This window comes from Martes martes, assembly GCF_963455335.1.
Source record: "Martes martes genome assembly, chromosome: 1".
Taxonomy (NCBI): domain Eukaryota; kingdom Metazoa; phylum Chordata; class Mammalia; order Carnivora; family Mustelidae; genus Martes; species Martes martes.
Genome location: NC_137888.1, coordinates 101,317,775 through 101,342,337, shown reverse-complemented (window position 1 = coordinate 101,342,337; position 24,563 = coordinate 101,317,775). Strand labels below are relative to the sequence as shown.

Genomic DNA, 24,563 nt, shown 5'->3' with positions numbered 1-24,563 from the left:
TTTGCAATGTACCAAAGCTGAGTCCTGTCACTTCCCTCCTGAGACTGGTTTGCTTTTATTTATTTATTTTTAATTCCTTTTGAAAAATCTGGTACAACTTCTATTTGATGCAGCCTTAGGCTACTTACTTTATTTAACCTTTGGGGGCCTCAGTTTTCTTATTTAAGAGAGAATAGTCAAATCTACACTGCAACATTATTGTAAGAAATAAATAGGATTAAATAGACAAAGTGCTTAATTAGTGTTTGCAATGTATTGGACTCAATAAGGGGTAGCTACTTCTAATTCATTAAAAAAGAAATGTGAAAAACAATAACACGGCATCACAAGAAGTTGGATATTTGAGGAGAATAATAATTCCTCCACCTTAAGTCAACCATTTTATATTTTTTGTTTCACTTTTAGGAATTTTTCACATTTGCAATTATGGTGGACATATACTTACTTTTTAGACATTATTTTTAAAACTCTTCAACTTGGAAGTAATAATAAAGTTGTATAATAAAATAGTACAAGGAACACTCACATACTCTTCACCCAGATTATCTGTAATCCTTATGCTTCATTTGCTTGAATTTGTTGTCATTCCTGGGTGTATATAAGGGTGTATACGTGAGTGAAATACACACACGTACATACACACACATATAGATACATAGATACACAAATATATTGCATTAGTCCACAAGGGCTGCCAGAACAAAGTACACAGACTGGGGGACTCAAACAACAAAAAATTGTTTTCTCACAACTCAGAAGGCCAGCAGTCTATATTCAAGGTGCCAGCAGGGTTGGATTCTCCCAAGGCCTCCCTCCTTGGCGTGAGGAGGGCCATCATTTCCCTGCATCTTCCTATGATCCTTCCTCTGTACATGTGTGTGTTCTAATCTGCTTCTCTTAGAAGACCAGTCATGTTGGATTAGGGCCTACCCAGTGACCTCATTTTAACTGAATTACCTCTTTAAAGCCCCTACCTTCAATATAGTGATAGTCTGAGGTACTGGGAGTTAGGACTTCAACATATGAATTGTGGGGGAGACACAGTTCAGCCCATAACACACACACACACACAGATCTAAATATGTATAGATACACATACATAATACATACATGTATGTGACACACATACATAATACATGTATGTATACATATATTCATATCATGTATATATACATAGTTTCCTATTGATATGCATAGACACATATGTATCTATGTATATACACACATTGGCAAGTATAAATGATATTTTTTCTGAACCATTTGAGGTAAGTCACACACATACCACATACATCACCTTCACCCTAAATATTTCTTTCTACCTTTAAATATGTCTATTTCCTAAGAATGGGGACTTCTTATATTCACTCTGTTGTAATACTTCCACCTGATCCACCTTTTGTACTACGATTTTGCCAGGTGATCTGACAATATCCTTTATAACATTTCCTCTTGCTGAAGTACAGTGCGGTATCAAGTATTGCATTTACTTGCATGTCTCTCCATCCACTTTTTATGTGGAAGATTATGTCCAGCCTTACCTTGTTTTATGACATTCATATTTTTAATAAATACACTTTAGGGTTTTCTTTAAATGAAATACTTTACCATTCTTGTTAGGCTGATCTTTCCTTACAATTAGATTGAATTACACTGAGATTACACATTTGTGGGTGGCATACTGCTTGGGTCATGTTCCTCGCAGGGTACATCCCTGTGTCCCTCAGATCTGATGTTAACTTTTGTGTATGTGATGTCAATTTTGCTCCTCAGGTCAAGGTGTTGCCTGACTTCTCCACTGCGTAATTACTGTTTAGCAGGCAGTTACTCTTCCATCCTGCTGTTTTCACTTAGCATTATAGAAGAAAAGAGGGGCGCCTGGATGGCTCAGTCATGAAGCATCCTTAAGCATCTGCCTTTGGCTCAAGTCATGATCCCCAGGTCCTGGAAGCCCACATCTGGCTCCCTGCTCAGTGGGAAGCCTGCTTCTCCCACTCCCCTGCTTGTATTCCCTCTCTCGCTGTGTTGCTCTCTGTCAAATAAAATTTAAAAATCTTTTAAAAAATTGAAAAGGAAAAAAAAAAACATCAAAGATTGGCAGAGACTCTACTTTCCCTTCAACATCCATTCTCCAAAATTTTTAGCTGGTTATAATCACGTGACTAAGTCCTGTCCAGCAATGTGGGAACAGAAGTGACATGTGATTTCCAGGCATATGTTTTAGAGGGAAAGAACATTTCTGTTACACTTTTCTATTTCCCTCTTCCCATTGGCTGGGATTTAATCATGACAGCTAAGGCTAGATTAGTCATCTTGGACCCTGCAATGGAAGCCGCATGTGTAGAACAGTAAAGCAAAAATTAGAAGGAGCCTAGCATCCTAGGAATTTCATGGAGGAGAGCCACCATACCAGTTGACACTTCTACAAAGAGAGAGAAGTAAACGTCCACCGCATTTGTGATATATTTGGGGGTTTTCTAACAGCTTCAGTACCTGTATTTTAACTAACATAGGTGTTTCCCCTCATTGCCACAGTTTTTATAATTGTTAATTTCTTCATAATATTCCATCATAATATATATAATATATATAATTATATAATATTACTTCATATTTCATCAAGTGATGTGTTAATAAATTAACCGTTCTCCTCTTAAGTACTTATTGCTTATGTTTTTCCACTATTATATATATAACTATATTCTACTATATTATATATATAGCATTGTATATAATCTAGCATTATATATAAGCTAGCATTATATATTATATATATATCTAGCTATATATATATAGTGCTATAGGATATAGCACTATATATAAAATATATAGCATTATATATAATCTAGCATTATATATAAGCTAGCATTGTATGTATGTTATAATTAGGTCAGTGTATATAACTTTTTCATTTTTGTGGATTATTTCCTTAAGATAAATTCCTAAATATGTGATTAGGCTAGAATTAGAAAAGAGATCATGGCTCTAGGTAGGTTCTGTTCAAATGCTTTCCAAAAAGAAATTCTGTGGTTGGATTCTGATGTGCAGTGCTGAGCAACTTATGCTTCTAGATAATTAACTGAATGTGATGCTAAGTGATATGCTTTAGCAATTAATATATAACTTAAAAAAAATCAAAATGTGAATTAAGGTTAATTATAATTGATATGTTAGAGGATATTTATTTACATATTTTTCAATGTCAATAGTAGTGCCATCTTAATAAAATATGTAAAAATTTATAAAATGTGGGCATATGTAGAACTACCATACAATCTAGCAATTCCACTTCTAGGTATTTATCAAAAAAAAAGTGAAAACACTAATTTGAAAAGATATATGCATTACTATGTTCATCACAGCATCATTTACAATAGCCAAGATATGAAAGCAACCTAAATGTCCATCCATGATGAAAGGATAAAGCAGATGTGACACTTACATATAATGAAATACTACTCAGCCATTAAAAAAAGGATGAATTCTTGCCATTTGGGACAATACAGACAGGCCTAGATGGTATTATGCTAAATGAAATAAGTCAGACAGAAAAAGAGAAGTACCATGACTTCACTTTTGTGTGGAATCTAAAAAACAAAACAGAAACCGACTCATAGATACAGAAAACAAAGTGATGGAAGAGGAAAGGGTGTTTGGTGGTGGTGGTGGACGAAATAGGTGAAAGGGATTAAAAAATACTAATTTACAGTTGTAATAAGACACAGGGTTATAACGTACAGCATAGGGAATATAGTCAATAATACTGCAACCACTTTAAATGGTGACAGATGATAATTAGACTTATTGCAGTGACCATTTCATAACGTGTATCAATATTGAATTACCGTTATATACCTGTAACTAGTACAATATTGCATGTCAATTATTCTTCAATAAAAAATGATAAAATACAAAAACACTATGATGTGGGCATGTACCTAGAGGATATAATTCATCACTTCATGACTAAGTTATTGCTTTTTCAATTCTCCATTTGATTACATCAAGGAAAGCCTCCATTTGGTACTGGCATGTTTTTAACATCACTAATTTTCTTTTTAAATTCTCCATTTTCAACAAAAAGAGAGCCAGGCCTTAGGCCCACAGCTTTGGGTGGGCAACAGAATCTAGGGGGAAGAGAATAGTTATATCTATCTGCGGTTACTTTTTAATTATGACAAGGGGCTGATTTCCTATTCATTATCACAATGTAACATTTCTTTTTTTCAACTTAAAGTTTAAAAAGGTCAATTTAAAGAGAATATTAAGTATATACCATACCTGGAGGCAAAATAGAAAGTTAAAATCAAGGACTGAAACTTGAAAAAGTGACATAAGGAAAGAGACTGAGCCCAGGAATTTACTGCAAACTCTTTTTTGATCTCCAGCAGAGTGTATTTGTTTCTTTTTTTAAAGATTTTATTTATTATTTATTTGACAGACAGAGATCACAAGTAGGCAGAGAGGCAGGCAGAGAGAGAGGAAGGGAAGCAGGCTCACTGCCGAGCAGAGAGCCCGATGTGGGGCTCGATGCAGGGCTCGATCCCATCATGACCTGAGCCAAAGGCAGAGGCTTTAACCCACTGAGCCACCCAGGCGCCCCGAGTGTCTTTGTTTTTAATGAGGATAGTCTGGCTAACTTAATAGAATTTAGACTTTTTCCATGGTTTGAAAGTAGTGTCAAAAACATTACCCATTGGCTCTAGTCTACTTGTAACTCTATTACTCTTTGAAGTGAAGTGGAGACAATATGGAGTATTTAGTAATTTTTTTGAAATTTGCATCTATAGTTGGCAAAGAGGTCTTCATCACCTATTATTTACTAGTGTAGTAGGCACTCTACATACGTTGTCCCAGTAATCTTTACAACACTACTGGGATACGAAGATCATCATTTCTTTTAGAGATAGGGCTCAAAGCAGTGATGGCAATTTCCCAATATAAGACAGAAGGGAAGATTAAAGTTTCTAGTGTAGTGTCTGGCACGTTAGCAGATACCAAGTAGATGGTAGTCATCATTACTATCCTAGCAATTAGCAAGCTCAGGATTTAGTCTGAGGTCTGCTCAATTCCAGCAAGCCCATGCCTTTTTATAACACCATGCTGGGCTCTGTATAATCCCAGAAGAAAAAAGAAAATAAAGATAACTCAAAACAATGTTAAATCCATGTATCATCCACTCACCAGATCTTTACTCAGTGTCTAGTACGGTCCTGATGCTATGAAATGAGCATATAATCATTCCATGTTGCCTTAAGCTAGCTTGGGATCTCACAGGATCCTATAGTGCCATTCTTCCTGTCAAACCCAATGCATGTAACTTCTGCTTTAACATCTACCATTTATTCTAAAGACTAAACTCTTGGGAGGAAATATGTCTACTGTGGTGACCACTTTATCCCTTGCCTGTATCATACTAATACATAATAAGCTTAAATATTTGAATTACAAAAGAATTACATAAAAATCAATATAAACATATACATATACACACACACACACATTAAAATTTCCCTTCAAGAAATACTTTCAAACCTAAAAAAAAGAAATTCAGACGATCCCAGCTATGTTAAAAGTAGGAAGACTGAAAGGAATTTCTCAAATTTCTTTATGGATGGTGGCATTAACAGTATTTGCCATACTTACGATATTTCTCTGTTCTGCTTTCTTACATCTATATTAGTAGAAAGGAGAAAATAAAGAAAAACCCAATAATGCCAGAAAATAACCTGTAAACTCTTAAAAGTGTTAACATAAATGTACATAGATGTAGCATCATCTACAATTACCATTCTCAAGACCTATCTGCTTCCATTCTCCTTACCCCTTGTGTAAAGCGATCCATGTAACAGACGCTTAGGGACAGCATGCCCTTCCCTCAAATCCTTTGTTAGAATTATGAGGTGGTAATTAGATTGCATAGGGAATCTTCCGAATGAAATCCGGAAGTAGTTGGGTGAGGCAGCCCTCTTCTGGGGAAATCAGAAACTGCACCTACTCCAAAGGATCTTGACGGATTGAAAAGGGCACGAAGTGCCTCCAGGGCATGAGGATACTGAAAGATATTTCCTGAAAACAATGGATTTTTGAAGCTAAAGGTCATTGTGAAAGTTGAAGTGTAAATATTTATTTCTGTAAATATTGAGTACGTGTTTAAAATCTCTGAGCTTCAATTTCTTATCCATAAAACATAAGCAATAGTACCTCATAAGGCGACTGAAATTACTGTGAAAAAATACGATCATTTAACACAGTGCTCAGCAGACAAGAAATGCTTAATAAATTATAGCCATTATTTTAGCTGTTACTCACATTTTATATCTTTGCAGTAATCATTTTATCTTGTGCAACTTTTCCAGTATTTACCAAAAAAGGACTCTAGGAATCTTAAGAGATTGCATCTAAGAAAACGGGTGCAAGTGTGTATTTAAGTGCAAGTGTATTTAAAAAGCATAATATAAAAAAAAAATTAAATAAATAAATAAATAAATAAAAAGCATAATATACTACACTACATCTGAAACTAATGTAACATTGTATGTCTATCATACTTCAGTAAAAATCACTTTAGTGACAGACAAAAGTTTTAAGGCAGAAAGCATGAAAATATTCAACTGAGATTTGTTCACTGAAAAATTGTTTATTAAGATGTTAATGTTTTATATAGTTAGTTCAGTAATTATATAATTTAAAATTCTGAATCACCTCTGGATAATCTAAACATGTATGTAAACTACTGTATTTCCTGATATTTAACATCATTAGACTTCTCTTTCAATTATCAGACAAAATATTAAACTTTCAAAGTCACATCCTTAGGAGTTCATAAATTCCTATTTGCCCAAGTTTTTTAAATATATGATAAACCTTAAAGTTGGAAGCCAAAATCCACAAATCAAAAGTCTTATTCTACCTTTCACAATGTATATCAAATCAACACAATGTACACTTTAAATATCTTCATTTTGTCAATTATGCCTCAATAAAGCTAAAAAAATAAATGAAATCCCACACAAGTCTTAATCTGCACCAATGCTGAGAAATAGTGCAATAAAAGATCTTTTATTCATCATGTGAGCAAAAATACAGAATATATTTGCTGATTAATTTACCCCTAAAGAGAATATACTTTGTATTTAGAGAAATAAATGGTTAATTGTCGGGAGTTGCTTTTGGAGAATAATCAATCAGTGCCTTATCAACAGTCGGATACTGATACCAGGGACCATCACCTCTCGCACGCATTAACCTTCGCACTTCCAGCTCCTGTAACCTATAACAAACAGGATAGCAATATTGTGAGTCAAGTATTTCCAACTGCAAAGTTATCTCCATAAAGAATAACCACTAGAGAGTCTTTTGCTTTTGTGTAAAGTATTATCTAAAGAATTTATGTATTCATGTACCTCAATAGATCCATGTGTGTGCATATATCTGATATGCACCTATGAGCAAAATTTGGGACTTATTTTTTACTTTCATTATCTTGCTCAGGTAGTTAGCCAACAAATCCTGTTTTTAATCACCAAAACACAACTTGAATCGATAATCTGTTCTCTCCTCTTGTCCCTGCTCTTTATCTGGACAGATCACTTTTACATGAATAATAGTAATGCGTTTCCTGTCTTCCTGCCTTTCAGAAAACCTCTTGGAGACCACATACTCCTGAAATAGTCCCTCTCCAAAGCAAACCATAAGAGACTCTTAACAGTAGAGAACAAAAAGGGTTGCAGGAGGCAGAGGTGGGTGGGGGATGGGCTAAATGGGTGATGGGTACTAAGGAGTGCACTTGTGGTGAGCACTAGGTGTTGTATCTAAGTGATGAATCACTAAATTCTACTCCTGAAACCAGTATTACACTATATGTTAACTAGAATTTAGATAAAAACTTGAAAAATAAATTAAAAAATGAAAGTCTCTTCTCCATCAAACCTTTTTCCTTCCATTTTTATAGATTATATATTAAATTTTTCATATGACTAGAAATTTATCACAGTTAAATAATTCACTTTATTAACCTTAACCAGCTCACTAATCCTATCTCCTATCTATGAGAAATTACAAACCTTTGTGATTATTATCTGAGAGAGTACACATTTTTCCTTTTTTTTTTTTTTTTAGGTTTATGTATCTTCATATTATCCTTTTTCTTTTCTATTCTTTAGAATGTAATTATCCAAGGGGCACCTGGGTGGCTCAGCCATTAAGCAGCTGCCTTCATCTCAGGTCATGATCCCAGGGTCCTGGGATTGAGCCCCACGTCTGGCTCCCTCCTCAGTGGGAAGCCTGCTTCTCCATCTCCATCTCCCCCTGCTTGTGTTCCCTCTCTTGCTGTCTCTCTCTTTGCTAAATAAATAAATAAATAAATAATCTTTTAAAAAATTAGAATGCAATTATCCAAAATCAAATACTAAAATACTCATCAAAAGGACTGGTTAAATGACTAATGTTTCCCCCTTGTAAGAGACTACTAGGCACCTGTTAAAAAGAATGAGGAAAACCTATATATAGTAAATACAGATGCTACATATATGGTTAAATTAAAAATGCAGGGTCTATAGTAGCAACGTCCACAATAGCCAAACTGTGGAAAGAGCAGAAATGCCCTTCAACAGACCAATGGATAAATAAGATGTGGTCCATATATACAAAGGAATATTACTCAGCCATCAGAAAGGATGAACACCCAACTTTTGCATCAACATGAATGGGACCGGAAGAGATTATGCTAAGTTAAATAAGTCAAGCAGAGAAGAGTCAATTTTCATATGCTTTCACTTATTTGTGGAACATAAGGAATAGCATGGAGGACACTGGGAGAAGGAAGGGAAAAATGAAGGGGGGGAATAAAGAAGGGGAGATGAACCATGAGAGATTATGGACTCTGGGAAACAATCTTTAGAGGGGAGGCGAGTGAGGGGATGGGTGAGCCTGGTGATGGGTATTAAGGAGGGCACAGATTGCATGGATCACTACACCAAACAATCATGGAACACTACACCAAAACTAATCATGTACTGTATGGTGACTAACATAATAAAAAAAAAAAATGCAAGGTATAAAATGAGGATGTGTAGCATCTTCTCATTTCATTAAAAAATAGAAAATAATCACCTGTGACTATGTAGATGTACACACACAGAGAGTATTTAAAAACCTGGAGGGGGACGCCTGGGTGGCTCAGTTGGTTAAGCTGCTGCCTTCAGCTCAGGTCATGATCCCAAGGTCCTGGGATCGAGTCCCACATCGGGCTCCTTAGGGAGCCTAATTCTCTCTCTGCCTCCGCCTGCTGCTCTGCCTGCTTGTGTTCTCCCTCTCTCTCTCTCTCTGACAAATAAATAAATAAATAAATAAATAAATAAAATCTTTAAAAAACCAAACCAAACCAAAACAAAAAAACCTGGAGGGTCATAATTAATAGTTATCTCTAGGGAGAGCCATTATAGGATAAAGTCCCTTTCTATTTTGTATCTTTCTTTTATGCTTCAGTTTTCCAAATACCTAAATACACTTTTTTAAAAATGTAGGTACTCTCATTCCATCCTCACAATGGCATCTTTTCTTTAGGGATAGAAGTCAGGGTTTTGTTTTTGTTTTACTTTGTTTTGTCTGGAAATTATGTCTAAGGAATTCTGGGATCTTTTTTTTTTTTTAAAGATTTTATTTATTTATTTGACAGACAGATCACAAGTAGGCAGAGAGGCAGAGAGAGAGAGAGAGAGGAGGAAGCAGGCTCCCTGCTGAGCAGAGAACCCGATGCATGCGGGGCTCGATCCCAGCACCCTGGAATCATGACCTGAGCCGAAGGCAGAGGCTTTAACCCACTGAGCCACCCAGGCGCCCCTGGGATCCATCTTTTAATTGGAACTCAAAGGTATATGTTTGAAGGTCAAAAAAGTCAAATGTTACGAAGTATGAACAATGTTGCTGTTGCATGCTCTTAAATACTTAACAACAATTCCATATGATAACTATATATACACGCGTGTAATTACAAATCTAGAAAACAGGCTCTTCATACATTCCTTTAATCATTTAAATATTTTAAAATATAGTAACAATTTTTATAAACTATAAAGTTTAAAAGAGAATAAACAGAAAGCAGATCAATGGTGGACTGGGGCCAGGAGCAGGAGATGAGGAATGACTGGAAAGGACAGCAATGAGGCTCAGTAGGTCAGAAATGACCTTGACTGTGGTAGTTACACAGCTATTTACCTTTGTCAAAAACCCACCAAACTTAATGGGTACATGTGACTGTATGTAAACCTCACAAACACTAAGATAAATCTCAAACAGGATCACATTTAAAAGCAGCAAAAGGAAACATGAGTGAACATTTAAAATAATAATCTGGACTTATATATTTGCTTATTTAACCACTACCAGAGACCTATGGATGACACAAAATCCCAAAAGCTAAAGACTGACAAACCTGACAATAATCAAATGAGTAAATATATAAAGTAATTAAAACACTACTACATAGTAAGTGTTCAGAAACATATGAGCCACTACTATAGTTTTGTTATCTGAAACATAAAAACACTTTAGTTGCAAAAAAAATTCTACACCATCAAAAGACAAATGACAAGTTGGGAAAACATAATTGCAACAAAACCCAAAAGAGATATTTTAGTTAAATGTATAAATTACTAGAAAAATGGGCCATTTACAGGAAAACAAATACAAATAACCAATAAATATATGAAAAAATACTCAACCCTATAGAAAAATACAAAATTGAAATAACGAGATAACAATTTCAACTATCTTATCAGCAAAATGTCTAGGTTTGATAAATTCTGTTTATAGGGAAGGGTATGAAAAACAGAAATTATCACGTATTTGTGGCAGAAAAAACAACTGGTTCAACTTTTTGGTAAAGAGTTTGGCAACATCTATCTAAAATTTAAAACAGGGGTGCCTGGGTGGCTCAGTGGGTTAAAGCCTCTGCCTTCAGCTCGGGTCATGGTCCCAGGGTACTGGGATCGAGTCCTGAATCAGGCTCTCTGCTCAGCAGGGAGCCTGCTTCCCTTCCTCTCTCTCTCCGCCTGCCTCTCTGCCTACTTGTGATCTCTTGTCTGTCAAATAAATAAAATCTTTAAAAAAATAAATTTAAAACATATAACATTTGGTTTATCAGTGCCACTGCTAGGAATTTATATTTCAGATACACTAATAAATATGCAGAAATCTACGTATAAGGATATTCACCATAGCACTATGTACATTATCAAAAAACTTGTTAAGAACCTAATTACCAACAACATGGGATTGGTCAAAAAAATTAAGGCACATCCATCCAGCAAAATATATGACCAGCCATTGAAACGAATGGAGTATATACTATTATAGAAAGATCACCAAGATATATTTAAGAGAAATGAAGACAGGGTGCAGAACAGTGTTTATAAGAGGATTCTATTTGTGTTAATATATTTTTATTTTTTATTTATTTAAATTCAATTAGCCAACATACAGTGCTACTGCCCCTCGGAACAATGTGTTACTTAAACTATAGCCCCTGGAGGATTTTACTAGTTACCAAGCACATTTAGATATGGCCTTAAGAAAAACATATACTGGCAACAGGTCTTTGGGGAGAAGGAGGATATACGACCGTGAAGCTGGGCAGCTGGGGATGCCTGGCTCGCTCAGGGCAGAATGCCGCCCCTTCACCTAAGCCGAGCACCTGGGAACGCCCGGTCAGCTCAGTGTGGAACGAAATACCGCCTGCTTCCCTTTTCCGTTATTGCTCCTTTCTCTTCCCAGAAGCGCCGGTTGTTAGTTAGATAAGTCCTTTGAATGTGCTTGATTAACTATAAACTTTATCCTCCTTCTTGCTTGTCCACGAGACATGTGACTAATGTTTGACCTTCATCGGTTCTTCTGTTGGCTATTGTTTCTATCTAATAAAAGTGGGACTCTGGAGTTGGCTCGGGGCAGCAGTCTTTTCGACTGTTGTCCCCTGCTCCCAGTCTCTTGCAGCTGACTTGTTTGTGCCTAATTCTTCTCCCGTTCGCCGACCGGAAGGGGCATACAGTACATCATTACTTTCAGATGTAGTGTTCAATAATTCATCAGTTGCATATAACACCCAGGGCTCATCAAATCACATGCCCTCCTTAATGCCCATCACCCAATTACCCCATCCTCCCACCCACCTCCCCTCCAGCAGCCCCCAGTTTGTTCCCTATAGTTAAGTGTCTCTCATGGTTCTTCTCCCTCTCTGATGACTTCCCATTCAGTTTTCCCTCCCTTCATTTATGGTTCTCTGCACTGTTTCTTATATTCCATATATGAGTGAAACTGTGTGATAATTGTCTTTCTCTGATTGACTTATTTCACTCAGCATAATACCCTCCAGTTCCATCTTTATGGATAAATGATAAGTATTAGTGTTAATACTAACAAATAAAAATACTAGTGTATTTTTAATGCACAGGTTTTTTTTTAGCAACAGATGTAAGAAATAACTAAATAGTAGTCACTTTTAAATATGAGACTAGGTAGAAGAGGAAAGGAAACTGAGGGATGGGGCAGAGGGAGGGGAGGGCTGCCTTGCACTTAAGAGTGGGATATTTTAAAAAAGAATTCCTTTTATTCTGACAGATATTATCAACTAATAATCTCTCAGTCTCCAACTTATAAACGCCACTCCAAACAAGCTATTCCCTCCCTATCTTTACCTTTTACATGGAGCATCCTGCGCTGATATAGTTTATTAAATTTTTTTCTCATGGCTTTCAACAGTAAAAAAGGATTTTCTTCCTTGCTCCCTCTTTTTTTTTTTTTTTTTTTTTTACCGTAAATCAGCCTTCTCAGCTTCAATCTGAAGGATAGCCATTGTTTTTTCGTAATTCTTTTCAGGACTATCAAAGAAAGTTCGGGCAATCCATCTTGATATAGGATGCTATAAGAGAAAAATTGTTTATTTTTGTGAACAGTACTTTGCTCTTCCAGTTCCCTATTCTTTAAAATGGCCATCTCAGGTAAACCAATAATACTTACTAAATGCCAACTACTTTATATGTACTTTAAATAATTTTAATCCATTACATGGATACTATTTTTGTCCCCATTTTATAGACAAGCAACTTGCACAATGTTATACAGTAACTAAGTACCAGCATCTGGACTCAAACCAGGTCTGTCTAACTCCAAAACCTGTGCTTTTGCCATTACACTACACAGAGTACCTTAAGTGGCAGATTTAGGAACCAAACCCAGAGTTTGGTAATCAAAAACTGAAGCTCCTTCTCTCAGCACTCCTTCTCTCTGTATGGCCTGCCTTAAGGTGCGATAATGATACATTTCTTTTCTGAAATACAGTTCATTCAGGTAATAAAACACGATAGCATTTAATCAAGGCCATCTCACTACAATACTTATAAAGACAAGTAACAGACTTAACTTCAGGTTTTAGTAGCAGTGATAGCATACTAAAATGACTAACAGTATGGGCTGTCAGGCCATGCCTACCTAGGTTCCAATACTGGCCCTACTTCTTAGGTCACTTATCCTTGTTTAAGCCTCAGTCTCTTCATCTCTGAATTGGGAATAATAATAGCACATTTCACATGGAATAAGAGAATATTTGCAAAATACTACCATAGTGCCTGCTACACAGCAGATGCTCAATAAAGCATTAGCACAGGTAACATCTTTCCTCGGGCATTGAACTGAGGATAAATGCTGACTGTTACTCTGCTAGGATAAGAACACACTACAGAGTCATTCTTTAAAAAAAACCATGAAGATTAAAGTAATAAAACACAGAAAATTACCAAAAGAAGTTGCTTGTAAAAAGCTGGGACAAAATGTATCATCTACTTGTTATCAAAAACTGAATATGAAACAGTATCGTAATTGCTAAATTAAGACATTAATCAGTGCACTGACAAGACACGGAACAGAAAGTAACTTTCAATGGCCCATACCCACCTTGAAATATTCCCAGTGTTCTGGGGTGTAGCCTTCTGGAATCTCTGCTAACTCAGCTTCACCTAATAAGAGAAAACAGTGATGTCCAATTTTAGTATCAGGAGTTTATAATATTAATTCTTCCCGATTTAAGTAAGAAACCAACTTCTTGTGATTTTAAAGGAACTTCTGCTTGTACCAATGAAGATTAAAACACAGCTGACCCTTGAACAACATGAGTTTGAATGGCATGGGTCTACTTACACATGGATTTTTCTACTGTATAGTACTGTAAATGTATTTTCTCTTAAGATTTTCTTAGTAACATTTGTTCTCTAGCTTACTTTATTTTTTCATTTAATTTTATTTATCTGAGAGAGCATATGCATAGGTGGGGAGGGGCAGAAAAAGAGGGAGAAGGAGAGAAGCAGACTCTCTGCTGGGGAGTGGCCGAGCCTGATGTGGGGCTGGATCTTACAACCATGAAATCATGACCTGATCTGAAACCAAGAGGTGGACACTTAACCAACTGAGCCACCTAGGCACCCCTCTCTAGCTTACTTTATTAATAAGAATACACTATATAATTAAAAAAACATTCAAAGTATGTGTTAATCCATTCTTTATGTTATTGATAAGGCTTCTGGTCAACAATAGGCTATTAGTAAAATTTTGCGGGGAGTCAAAAATTACATGTGATTTTTGACTGAGCAGGAGTTTGACACCCTGACACTATTCAAGGATCAAGGAGAAACTGTATTTTAATCACTTTAATGTGGTTGAAAATCATTTCATTCATTAGATATTTTTAGATGTCTTCTACGTGTAAGGTATTGCCTACAGAAGTTATATAAGAGTTTCAAACTTTGTTTTTATATAGTATAACAAAATACAATAAAGAACACATTCCTTTTGGTTTTTCCTATCACTACCAGACAAAGCATTTTAGAATTCAAGATGTTAGAAGTACTTTAGGCAGAATTTCCCATGGAAACCTAATGTTAGTTGTCTTTCACAGTTTCATTCTTTTTTATTTGGAAGATTATAATTTTATGTGTTCCAAGAAGGATAAAAAAAATTCTTCCATCACTCAGCCTCTCTTCCACCTCTCTTTCTATTTTCCTTATTCAGATCTGTCAAAGCTGGTTTGGAGAAATAATGAGGAGGAGGAAAACAAGGCTTTCTGAAGCCTTTTGTAGCCTCTACAGAGTTGATGACCTTAAAGGTTTTTGGAGGGAAAAAAAAAATGTTAAAAAAACATTGTATACTATTGCAGATTGTTATTTGGTTACTGTAAAATAAAATCCCATGCCTGTTTATTATTTAAATAATTTTTCTCATGGCACCTGGGTGGCTCAGTTAGTTAAGCATCTGCCTTTGGCTCAGGTCATGATGCCAGGGTCCTGGGATCAAGTCCTGCATCAGGCTCCCTGTTCAGCAGTGCCTGCCATTCCCCCGTTTGTGTTCCCTCTCTCTGTCAAATAAATAAATAAAATCTTAAAAAAAAAGATTAAAAAACAAATAACTTTCTTTATAATATCCATAACTTCTGTTATTAATGTACAGAGGTTTTAAAATTTTACCAATTCAGTCAGAGAGATACTTACCAATGAATATATTCACCAGAGTTATGCCAATGGCTACCGGAATCCCAGTCAACAAAATGTAGAATTTCTGTTGAGATTAAAAAATGGTTTTCAAATAATCATTTCCTAACTCTCTTTCCCCACTTTCAAACCGTCTATTTTTTATTTCCTTACATTGCCTGTAAAATAAACTGGCCAAATTGGAGATGTGGTACCAAATTACTTCTGAGATTTTCTTTTACTCTAACTTCTAGATGCCTATGTTTGGCACTAAAAATGAAAGAAAAAAGTAAGGATGAATTAATTATATAATACCTTATCTATTTAAGTGGTTTTTCATTTTTTGGTTGACACAATGTAATAATAGTTGAGAAGTTTTTGTAGTAAGATGAAAATGGTAAAAACATCTGAGTGATTTCAACCACTGTAGAGTTTGAGTTGGTGATGACAAGAAATGTGGGAGCTCAACCATGAGGATGAAGAGGGACATTAAGAACAAAGGGCAAGCAAGAGGTCTAGAGGGGAGCCATTGCTCAAACGGTCACAGGTGAAGGAACAGTGGCAGAGTCCAGACACTCTTCCATCTTCCAAGACTCTACTTTTCCTTATAGAGCCTTGACATACAAATATACAGCCAGTAGCCTACTCGATCCTCTGAAATCAATGTTCCTGAACAATACAGAAATAAAAAATTATAACCCAAAATAATGGAGTTACTTATTTAAAGAAGTCTTTCAGTGAGTTCCCTGGTAATTTAAAGAATATTTAAGTAATACAGATAACGATCCCCAAGCAAATACATTTTCAAAGTCCTATAATTTATAGATTTTGGGGTGTGTGTGTGTGTGTGTGTGTGTGCATGTGCAAGGGAACACAGATTATATTTCAAAACCCCACAATCTTAAGAATAAGGGAATGGCTCAAATTTTACCTCTAATGCATATGAGTCCTTTTTATGAAGAAGTAAAGGTTCACTAATTTAAAAAGAAATTCAGGAACAAATCAGACATTACTACAAAATCTCAGTATCAATTGAGAAAAGAAATATGAATTTACAAAATAACATCTTTTTAAAATGAAAGATGTTCTCTAAATAGACAAAAAAAAAAAAACAAAAAAACCCACATTCCTGTTTGTATGTAAAGAGTTTAGTTCAGCAAAATTTTTAACTCACCATTAAACTCAAAAAACGCTTGTCATAGAATGCAGATGGTTTGATGATAAATAGTCTTTTCCCATGGTCTCCACTATGTCGCACAGGAGCTGGAAATATTAAACTACCCTGTTATATGCAAGGCTCAAGTTATATTGTTATATTCTGAGATCAAAGCAGGTTATAAGAAAATATACATGCATAAATGTTTAATGTGAATTAAGATAAAAATACATATTTTTATTTGAGTACTAAAGGCAGAGTAGATACCTTTAAACAGAGACTGGTGTACTGTTGTAAACTATAGCTCTCTCCATTTTTCAACATTAAAGAAATATCTAAATCATTGTTTGAATTTGTTTCCATTGCAGGCAAGAAGGTCAGAGACTCTTGGCAGGCTACTTATCTTTGTTTACCTCTACAATAAATATTTGCTATAGTTATTAAGTAAATAAACTTAATTTAAATCGTGTCATTTCACATGATGAGGCAATATACATTAGGAGCTCACAGCAAACTAGATAGAAAGACATTTATTCAACATATCTCCAGCAGGAATTTGAACTTGTTCAAAAGTAAACACTCTAACATATCTAGATAAAATCACCCGGTAATACGTTTCTGATTTTGAGTATCATCCTCTTCATATTCTCACTCAAGATGGTATGTAATCAATTCTCAGTGGAGATAAACTGAGGCAAAATTTCACTCCTGATTTTTTTTCTACAGGATTTCCCTTTCTTGGATGTCTGGAAGGACCACTGCAAACACTGTAAGCCCTTTCTGCTGAAAGCAGGAAAGGATCTTACTGTTACTGGGAAACTGAAGTTATTGTTTCTGCTGAGTGTAACTGTATTCAAGGAAATTTCACGTGAGAGTCACTGTGGGATAAAAACTACTTTCCATTAAAGGAATTTCAGTCATCACAGAGCTCATAAAGATTTGTATCCTTTGGGCACCTGGGCGGTTCAATGGGTTGAGTGTCTGCCTTCGGCTCGGGTCACGATCCCGGGGTCCTGGGATTGAGCCCTGCATAGGACTCCCCACTTAGTGGGAAGCCTTCTTCTCCCTCTCCCACTCCCTCTGTTTGTGTTCCCTCTCTCTCTCTCTCTCTCTAAAATAAATAAATAAATAAAAATCTTAAAAAAAAAAAAATTGTATCCTTTGTTCAAGCTTAAAATGTCTGGAATGCCCTCCCCTCTCCTGAAATCTATTCTTTAGGCCCAGAAGACATTTTATCCTCCAAGAAACCAACCCTCTTTCCAAGCATGTGAGATCTCCACCTTTCAACTGCTGTATATTCTAGTGATATTCATACTTGCTTTCACTGCTCCCACTGAAACATAAACGTCCCACCGAAATATAAACGTCTTGAAGTTAAGAATACAGGAACTGTATTCTTAATTTTGGCATCACCTAAAGCAGCTTGTAATGAATTTAGGAGGTTAATTCATAAAAGAATTAGAAGCTGGCATGAATTTACTGGGCACAATTCATACTATTAAGGCTTCTAAAATAACAAGAGAATGTGACAAAGTAATTATGTATTTCAGAAAACAATTTGAAAGATACAATGGAATTCTCTGTGGACTAGGTGGGGAAAAAAGGGCTGGGTAACAGTATAAACCACTCATTAATTAAATAAATATTTAAGTGCCTACTATGTAGAGGTCCTATGCTAGGCCTACAGTCTCAAAGGGATATAGATCCCGCTGGGAGAAACAAATAAACATAATTAGACATCTGTAAGGACAAAACAGAGAAGAAACAGCATGCAATGTCAGGGAAAAAACAGGCCCAGGAGTTCCTATTTACACAGGATGGTGAGGATGCAGGAGTACAAAGAAGGTGCATTATAAGTTTAGCGAAATAGCAATCTAGGTGAATTTGTAAGGGATAACTGATTGATTGATTACACCCAAAGGTGCTGGTTACTTAATTCAATAACCTGCCAAAAGGCTCTTTCCACAGCCCTGAGAGGTCAAGACTTCTATGCATGGCCTGGATGAGGTGAAAATGACATTCCTGATGACACAAAGCTACTACTACTAGAGTGACTACTACACTGATGATGAAGTGGGATCCCAAAAATCTTCATACTCATTTTTTAAAATTTTATTAACATATAATGTATTATTTGCTTCCAGAGTACAGGTCTGTGAATCATCAGTCACTCACCATAGCACATACCGTCCCCAATTTCCATAACCTAGCCACCCCATCCCTCCCACCCCCCACCCCCTGCAATCCTCAGTTTATTTCCTGAGATTAAGAGTGTCTTATAGTTTGTCTCCCTCCCCAGTCCCATCTTGCTTCTTCATACACATTTACAAAAGGCTGATTCTAAAAGGATTAAATAGAGTAAGTGGAAGTTCCTGACTGCATCCTCTCAAAAGTTGGTCACAGATTTAAGAAGAGTCATTGGTGTGATGTGGTTATCAAGAACGCCAAAGACATTTCAATCCTAATCTTATGTACTAGAAGCATAGGGTCAAAACAGGAGGAGCACCCACCCCCATCTCCTAACCACACCTGCAGAAGTGTATCCATCCCAGAGCACACTGTTTTAGAGAAACAATCTGGAGGACACTCCAATTTTAGCAACCAGGATGACAAACAACCTGGAAACTGATACAGTGAACCTTAAAGAACTGAAACTGATTGGCCTACAAAAAAGAAGTCTGGGTAGAAAACAAATAAATGTCTTTAAATAGCTAAAGGGCTGTCCCATGACAAAGGGCTTATACTAGTCTGTGTTGGCCTAAAAGGAAGAACCAGGATCAATGTGTGAAAGAAAAATTTTCAGCTTAATACAAGGAACAAATTTCTAACAATTTTACTGGTTCAAAATAAAATTGGGCTGTGTCTCCAGTTCCCCTTTATGGAGTTATTCAATATCAACAACAGGATGTAAGAAGGATACTCTGGGGGTTGGCCTAGAGGATTTCTAAGGTCCTTTTCCTCAAAGAATCTGAATATATGGCCTGTCTTAGAACAAAAGGGCAAACCATTGGACTTTATCAGTCTGAATGATTCCCTTCCAACTCCGAGAACTCTTTTTTTGGACTTACGTTTTTGGATTTACTTTCCTCTTTTCCGAAAGGTTTTCCTTTCCTTGCTTCAGGGTCAAGATCAAATGTAACCTCCTCGAAGAGGTCTTCTCTGGCTACCCTATTTAAAGCTGGCCTCCCACTTATCCTTCTTAACATCATTTGGTTAGTTCCCTTAGAACAATACACACTAGGCCTGATTTTTTTTCCCGAAGGCCTGATTTTTTTTTAAGCCTGATTATTTTGTTAAAGTCCATCAGGTGAAGGACTAGATTATTCAGTACTTTATCTCCAGTACCTTTAGTGTCTGCCACATGGAAGGTGCCCCATAAATATTGTTGAATTTACATTTCTTAAGTAAATTAAATGTTAGTCAGGATCCTTCCTTGCCTTCTGAAAGTAAATCTACTCAGAAGAGATAGTGTCCTCCCAATTTTCCTTTTCAATCTGGCAGACAGGCAGACAGAAAGACACACACATACTCCACAGAAAGTGAGATGGATGACATTCTGCATATTTTAAGGACAACTGATTATGAAAAACACTATTCATAGATATGGAAAATGTAACAAACAAAAAACTATGGGAGAATGCTTGGTCTGATTACATTCTAGCAATATTAATGCAGTTAGGAAAGTGAATTGCTTGCTTTCTTTACATATAATTACCCGAATATTAAACAATAATTATTTTTGTCATTAAATGTGGTAAATAACTATTATTACTATTAGCTGTTCTAAAGTATACTTCATAGCACTAAACTCTTTCCAAATATTCTAAACCTTCATGATTTGTTGTTGATGTAGTAAGGCCATCTGCTTTCAATCTAAAAATATTAGGGTGAACATTGCTTACAACCAGGTGACTGCCAGGACTTCTGGAACTCAGATTCTCCTTCCACCAAAATACACATCTTCTACCATTCTCTAAAACCTAAAATTTCTCAACTAGGTTTTCATTTAGCTTTATGAAACTGAAGTTTCAATAACTAATTTTTTTTAAAGGTTTTATTTATGTGACAGACGGAGATCACAAGTAGGCAGAGAAGCAGGTAGAGAGAGAGGAGGAAGCAGGCTCCATGCTGAGCAGAGAGCCCGACTCTGGGCTCGATCCCAGGACCCTGGGATCATGACCTGAGCCGAAGACAGAGGCTTTAACCCACTGAGCCACCCAGGCCCCCCTCAATAACTAATTTTTTTAAATGCAAATAACCTCAGGAAAGTTTTTTTTGACAACTGTGGTATTTGTGAGGAACAAATAAGATAAGGTAGATTTTGTGTCTTCATGACAACAATAGAAAATTGGCCATTTTCTTTTTCTCATTCTCAGACTATTCCCAGTTAATGACTCCACCAACTCAATTACCCAGGATAAAAATCTCACTCATCTTCCTTGCACCTACCCCATGCTCATCAGCTGACAAGGCCTCTTGATTCTAAGATTCAAATTTTGTATTTCTTTCCATGCCATCTTCACCTCACTCACTGGCTAAAGTAATCAACACCCCCTTAGAAGTCAACCAATATTCAGAAGCATCTTCCCAAAACACTACTGATGTTGCTCTCCTGCTAAAACATTCTCTCTGCAGCCTACAAAAGAGTTAAGATACTTTGGTTTCATATTCAGTCCTTCCACTCCTCTAATTTAACTCCAACTTCCCATTCTTAAGCCTTTTCTCTCAACACTTACCTATCCCAAGAGCCCCACATTCAGATCTATCAGAAAATACATCCTCCGGGCACCTGGTGGCTCAGTCAGTTAAGCGTCTGCCTTCGGCTCAGGTCATGATCCTGGGGTCCTGGAATCGAGTCCCGCATTGGCCTCCCTGCTCAGGGGAGGGCCTGCTTCTCCCTCTCTCTCTGCTTGTGCTGTCTCTGTCTCTCTCTCTCTCTAATAAATAAGTAAAAAAAAAAAAAAGAAAAAAGAAAATACATCCTCGGGGCACCTGGGTGGCTCAGTGGGTTGGGCCTCTGCCTTCAGCCCAGGTCATGATCTCGATGTCCTGGGACTGAGCCCCACATTGGGCTCTCTGCTTAGCCGGGAGCCTGCTTCCCCCTCTCTCTCTGCCTGCCTCTCTGCTTACTTGTGATCTCTCTCTCTGTGTCAAACAAATAAATAAAATCTTAAAAAAAAAAAAAAGAAAGAAAGAAAGAAAGAAAAGAAAATACATCCTCTACTTTTCTGCCAATTGCACTTTTAAAACTATCCAGAATCTAGTTAAAATGTCTCACCTTCTATGTCTGAATTAACTCCATACTCTTTCGTTTATATAATCATTTAAATACTCTTCTCAGTTTTTTTAAACCATAATATGCACACATCAGTCTTCAAGTTAAAGCTCCTGCAGCTAAGGGCAGAACTTAAGCTTATTTCTCGAATCCTTTGATATAAGACAATAAATAATTTAATAAAATAGAATACTTTTATCTACTTACCTCCTGATTAAGGTTTTCAATGACAGTGAATGAAGATAACGGGACAGTACCAGATGTTTAAGAAAGGGGTGGCCACAGGGCTCTGTAGAAGGCTAATGCTTCTTAATCCAGGTGCTATAGATTTTCCCACTCACTCTCACAACTTTCTTATGAGGTAGGTTAAAAATCACCCTCTTTTTTTTTTTTTTTTAAAGCAGTTCTTATGGTAAAATAAGTACCTTTCAAAACACTCTAAAAAGATGCAAACTTTTGCAGAAACATATAAATTCTTGTCAGTTATAAATTCTTGTCAGTAGGAAAGAGTTTAGATTTTAGTAGGGTTTAGTAGTTTAGATTTGGTAGGGTTATAAATTCTTGTCAGTAGGAAAGAGTTTAGATTTATTTTATTTCTCTTGCCAACAGAATATAAGCATAGTTGTAATAAACATCCTCTTTTTTTAAAGATGAAGAAACGTAGGCTCCAAGTAATTGCCTCCCACTTGGCTTCCAAGATATGATGACCCAAAGCCACATAGCTACTAAACTCTGAAGCCAGGATTTGAACATAGGCAGTATAGCTCCAGGCAAAACAAAACAAGGCAAGGTTCTCTTCACTGCTGGATCTTACAGTCTCATAGGAGCAGACATAAGCAGTAATAGATTAAAACCTTTTATTCCACAGTGAGAGATGAGACCACCTGCAAAATACCTTGGAAAGCAGGTATAAGGCTGAAACACAGTAACTCTAGCATAGCTATTAGATCCTTTCCTGCTCCCAGTGGAAAGGGTGTAGAGATCCTTCCAGAATTCCATGAATGGAGAATAATGTATAAAGAGGATTTGGGAATGAGATTTTACCTGAGTTTATCTCCAGCAAGGCATGATTAAATACTATACCCAGCAAGTATTTGAAGAGGATATTTGTAATCAGAAATGGCTTACAAACAGAATTTATCAAAAAATGTTTGCACATGTAGTTTTTTAACAGGTTCAAATTTCTCCTTGAAGTTTGTTCAATACCACTGGTTCTTCCCATCATTTTTGCAACAAGTCTCTGTATAATGCTTCATCATGTGAAGTGACATAACTCAAATGAAACTGAAAGAAGAAAAAGGGTAAACAGATATTTTGAGGGTGGAGACCTTTTTGGCTTCACTTCCTCTCTGCTTGTATTGCATAGAGCAGATAGCTTATGGTATATTTTTTTGCCAAGAGCATTAAATGAATTAATACATTTAAAATCTTAGGATAGTACATGGCACATAGGTGTTCAATAAATGTTAGCTACTGTTACTATTATTAAATTTGATGCAGTACTGCATTATTTTTGTAATAACGAAGTCACAGTTCCTTCATTAGTAAAATGGGTTAATAACATTGTACGTACTTTGCAGAGTCTTTGAAAGAATTATATTGAATACAAGGCATCTGAGGCTTTGCTATTACGATTATTCATTCTTCTATAAGTCAATACACAGTCTCCAAGAAGCTCCAACTAGACTTACCATGACCTTCCTGGACCTAGCGACTTTTCCTGCATGAGCCCCTTCCTTTCTAAGAAGTTATTAAAACTTATTATTTTATGACTCTGTTGATATCAAACGAATACAATCCAGGCTGGATTCATTACCACATATCATTAACATTAACCCTAAAAACATAGTTTTCTTTTTCTTTGGTTTTAAAAGAAACATAAATTAAAACATTCTTATGGACCCTAAAAATATCGTGAAGGCACTGTGCCTACTTAAATGAGTGAGCCCTGAGCCTCTTCACCTGCGTTATCTATTACTTAGCATCGGTGGGCTCCTGGGCAACGTGACTTCCAATTTTGTGGGACTAGTACGTGGCGTGAGTGGAATATACAAAGAATCTGGTGCCTGAGAAACACAGGTCTCAGCTCTATGCCCTTTTAACCTCTACTTCATCCGCAAATTAGCACCAAGTGGAATGGCTGAGAGGCAAAGTGCTTCACAAATGCTAATTAACAACTAAAACGCGAACGTTCTAATTACTTCAGGAAAACCCTTGTCTTCTCACAAAGACCACGCTCCGTCTCTTCTCTCAAGCCCCACGCCCTCAATTTCTCCCAGATCTCACCAAGGTCACCCGGGAAGAGTTCTCCATCTCTCACCCCACATCCCCTGAGCGCGCTTTCTCCCAAAGCTAGCACCCACCGACAGTCTTCGGAAAGCCACGGGTGAGGAAGCCCCCGAATCCGAGCCGAGTACCAAGCCGGCGGCCGGAGAGAGCAGCCACTGCAGTGACCGAAACGCGCTGCAATAAGCTCATGGCCGCCATGGCTACTATGGGCAGTTGACAAACAGGGGGGAATAACGGGAGCCGAAAGAGCCAATTTACGAACCAGGGCGAAGGCGGAAGGTGGCCATGTTGAGTGAGGGCAAAGCCTATTTCTGTTTTCTCCATCCGGTCGACG

General features: G+C 36.7%; 1 protein-coding gene across 3 annotated transcripts; it reads right to left on the bottom strand.

The window, feature by feature from the left end:
* Positions 1-7,040: 7,040 nt before the first annotated feature.
* On the bottom strand, positions 7,041-24,556 carry NDUFB5 (NADH:ubiquinone oxidoreductase subunit B5). 3 transcript variants are annotated; one of them, XM_080801803.1, is made up of 6 exons: positions 24,304-24,556; positions 16,684-16,772; positions 15,531-15,597; positions 13,945-14,006; positions 12,807-12,913; positions 7,041-7,270 (listed from the first exon to the last, which is right to left on the bottom strand). In XM_080801803.1, the coding sequence occupies exons 1-6, from the start codon at positions 24,551-24,553 to the stop codon at positions 7,150-7,152; spliced, it is 696 nt and encodes a 231-aa protein (XP_080657929.1). In that variant the 5' UTR covers positions 24,554-24,556; the 3' UTR covers positions 7,041-7,149. The 3 variants fall into 3 exon arrangements, with proteins under 3 accessions (XP_080657929.1, XP_080657930.1, XP_080657931.1); XM_080801804.1 differs by lacking the exon at positions 24,304-24,556 and adding an exon at positions 22,985-23,221; XM_080801805.1 differs by lacking the exon at positions 24,304-24,556 and adding an exon at positions 16,933-17,113 and having other exon boundaries at positions 16,684-16,791.
* Positions 24,557-24,563: the final 7 nt, after the last annotated feature.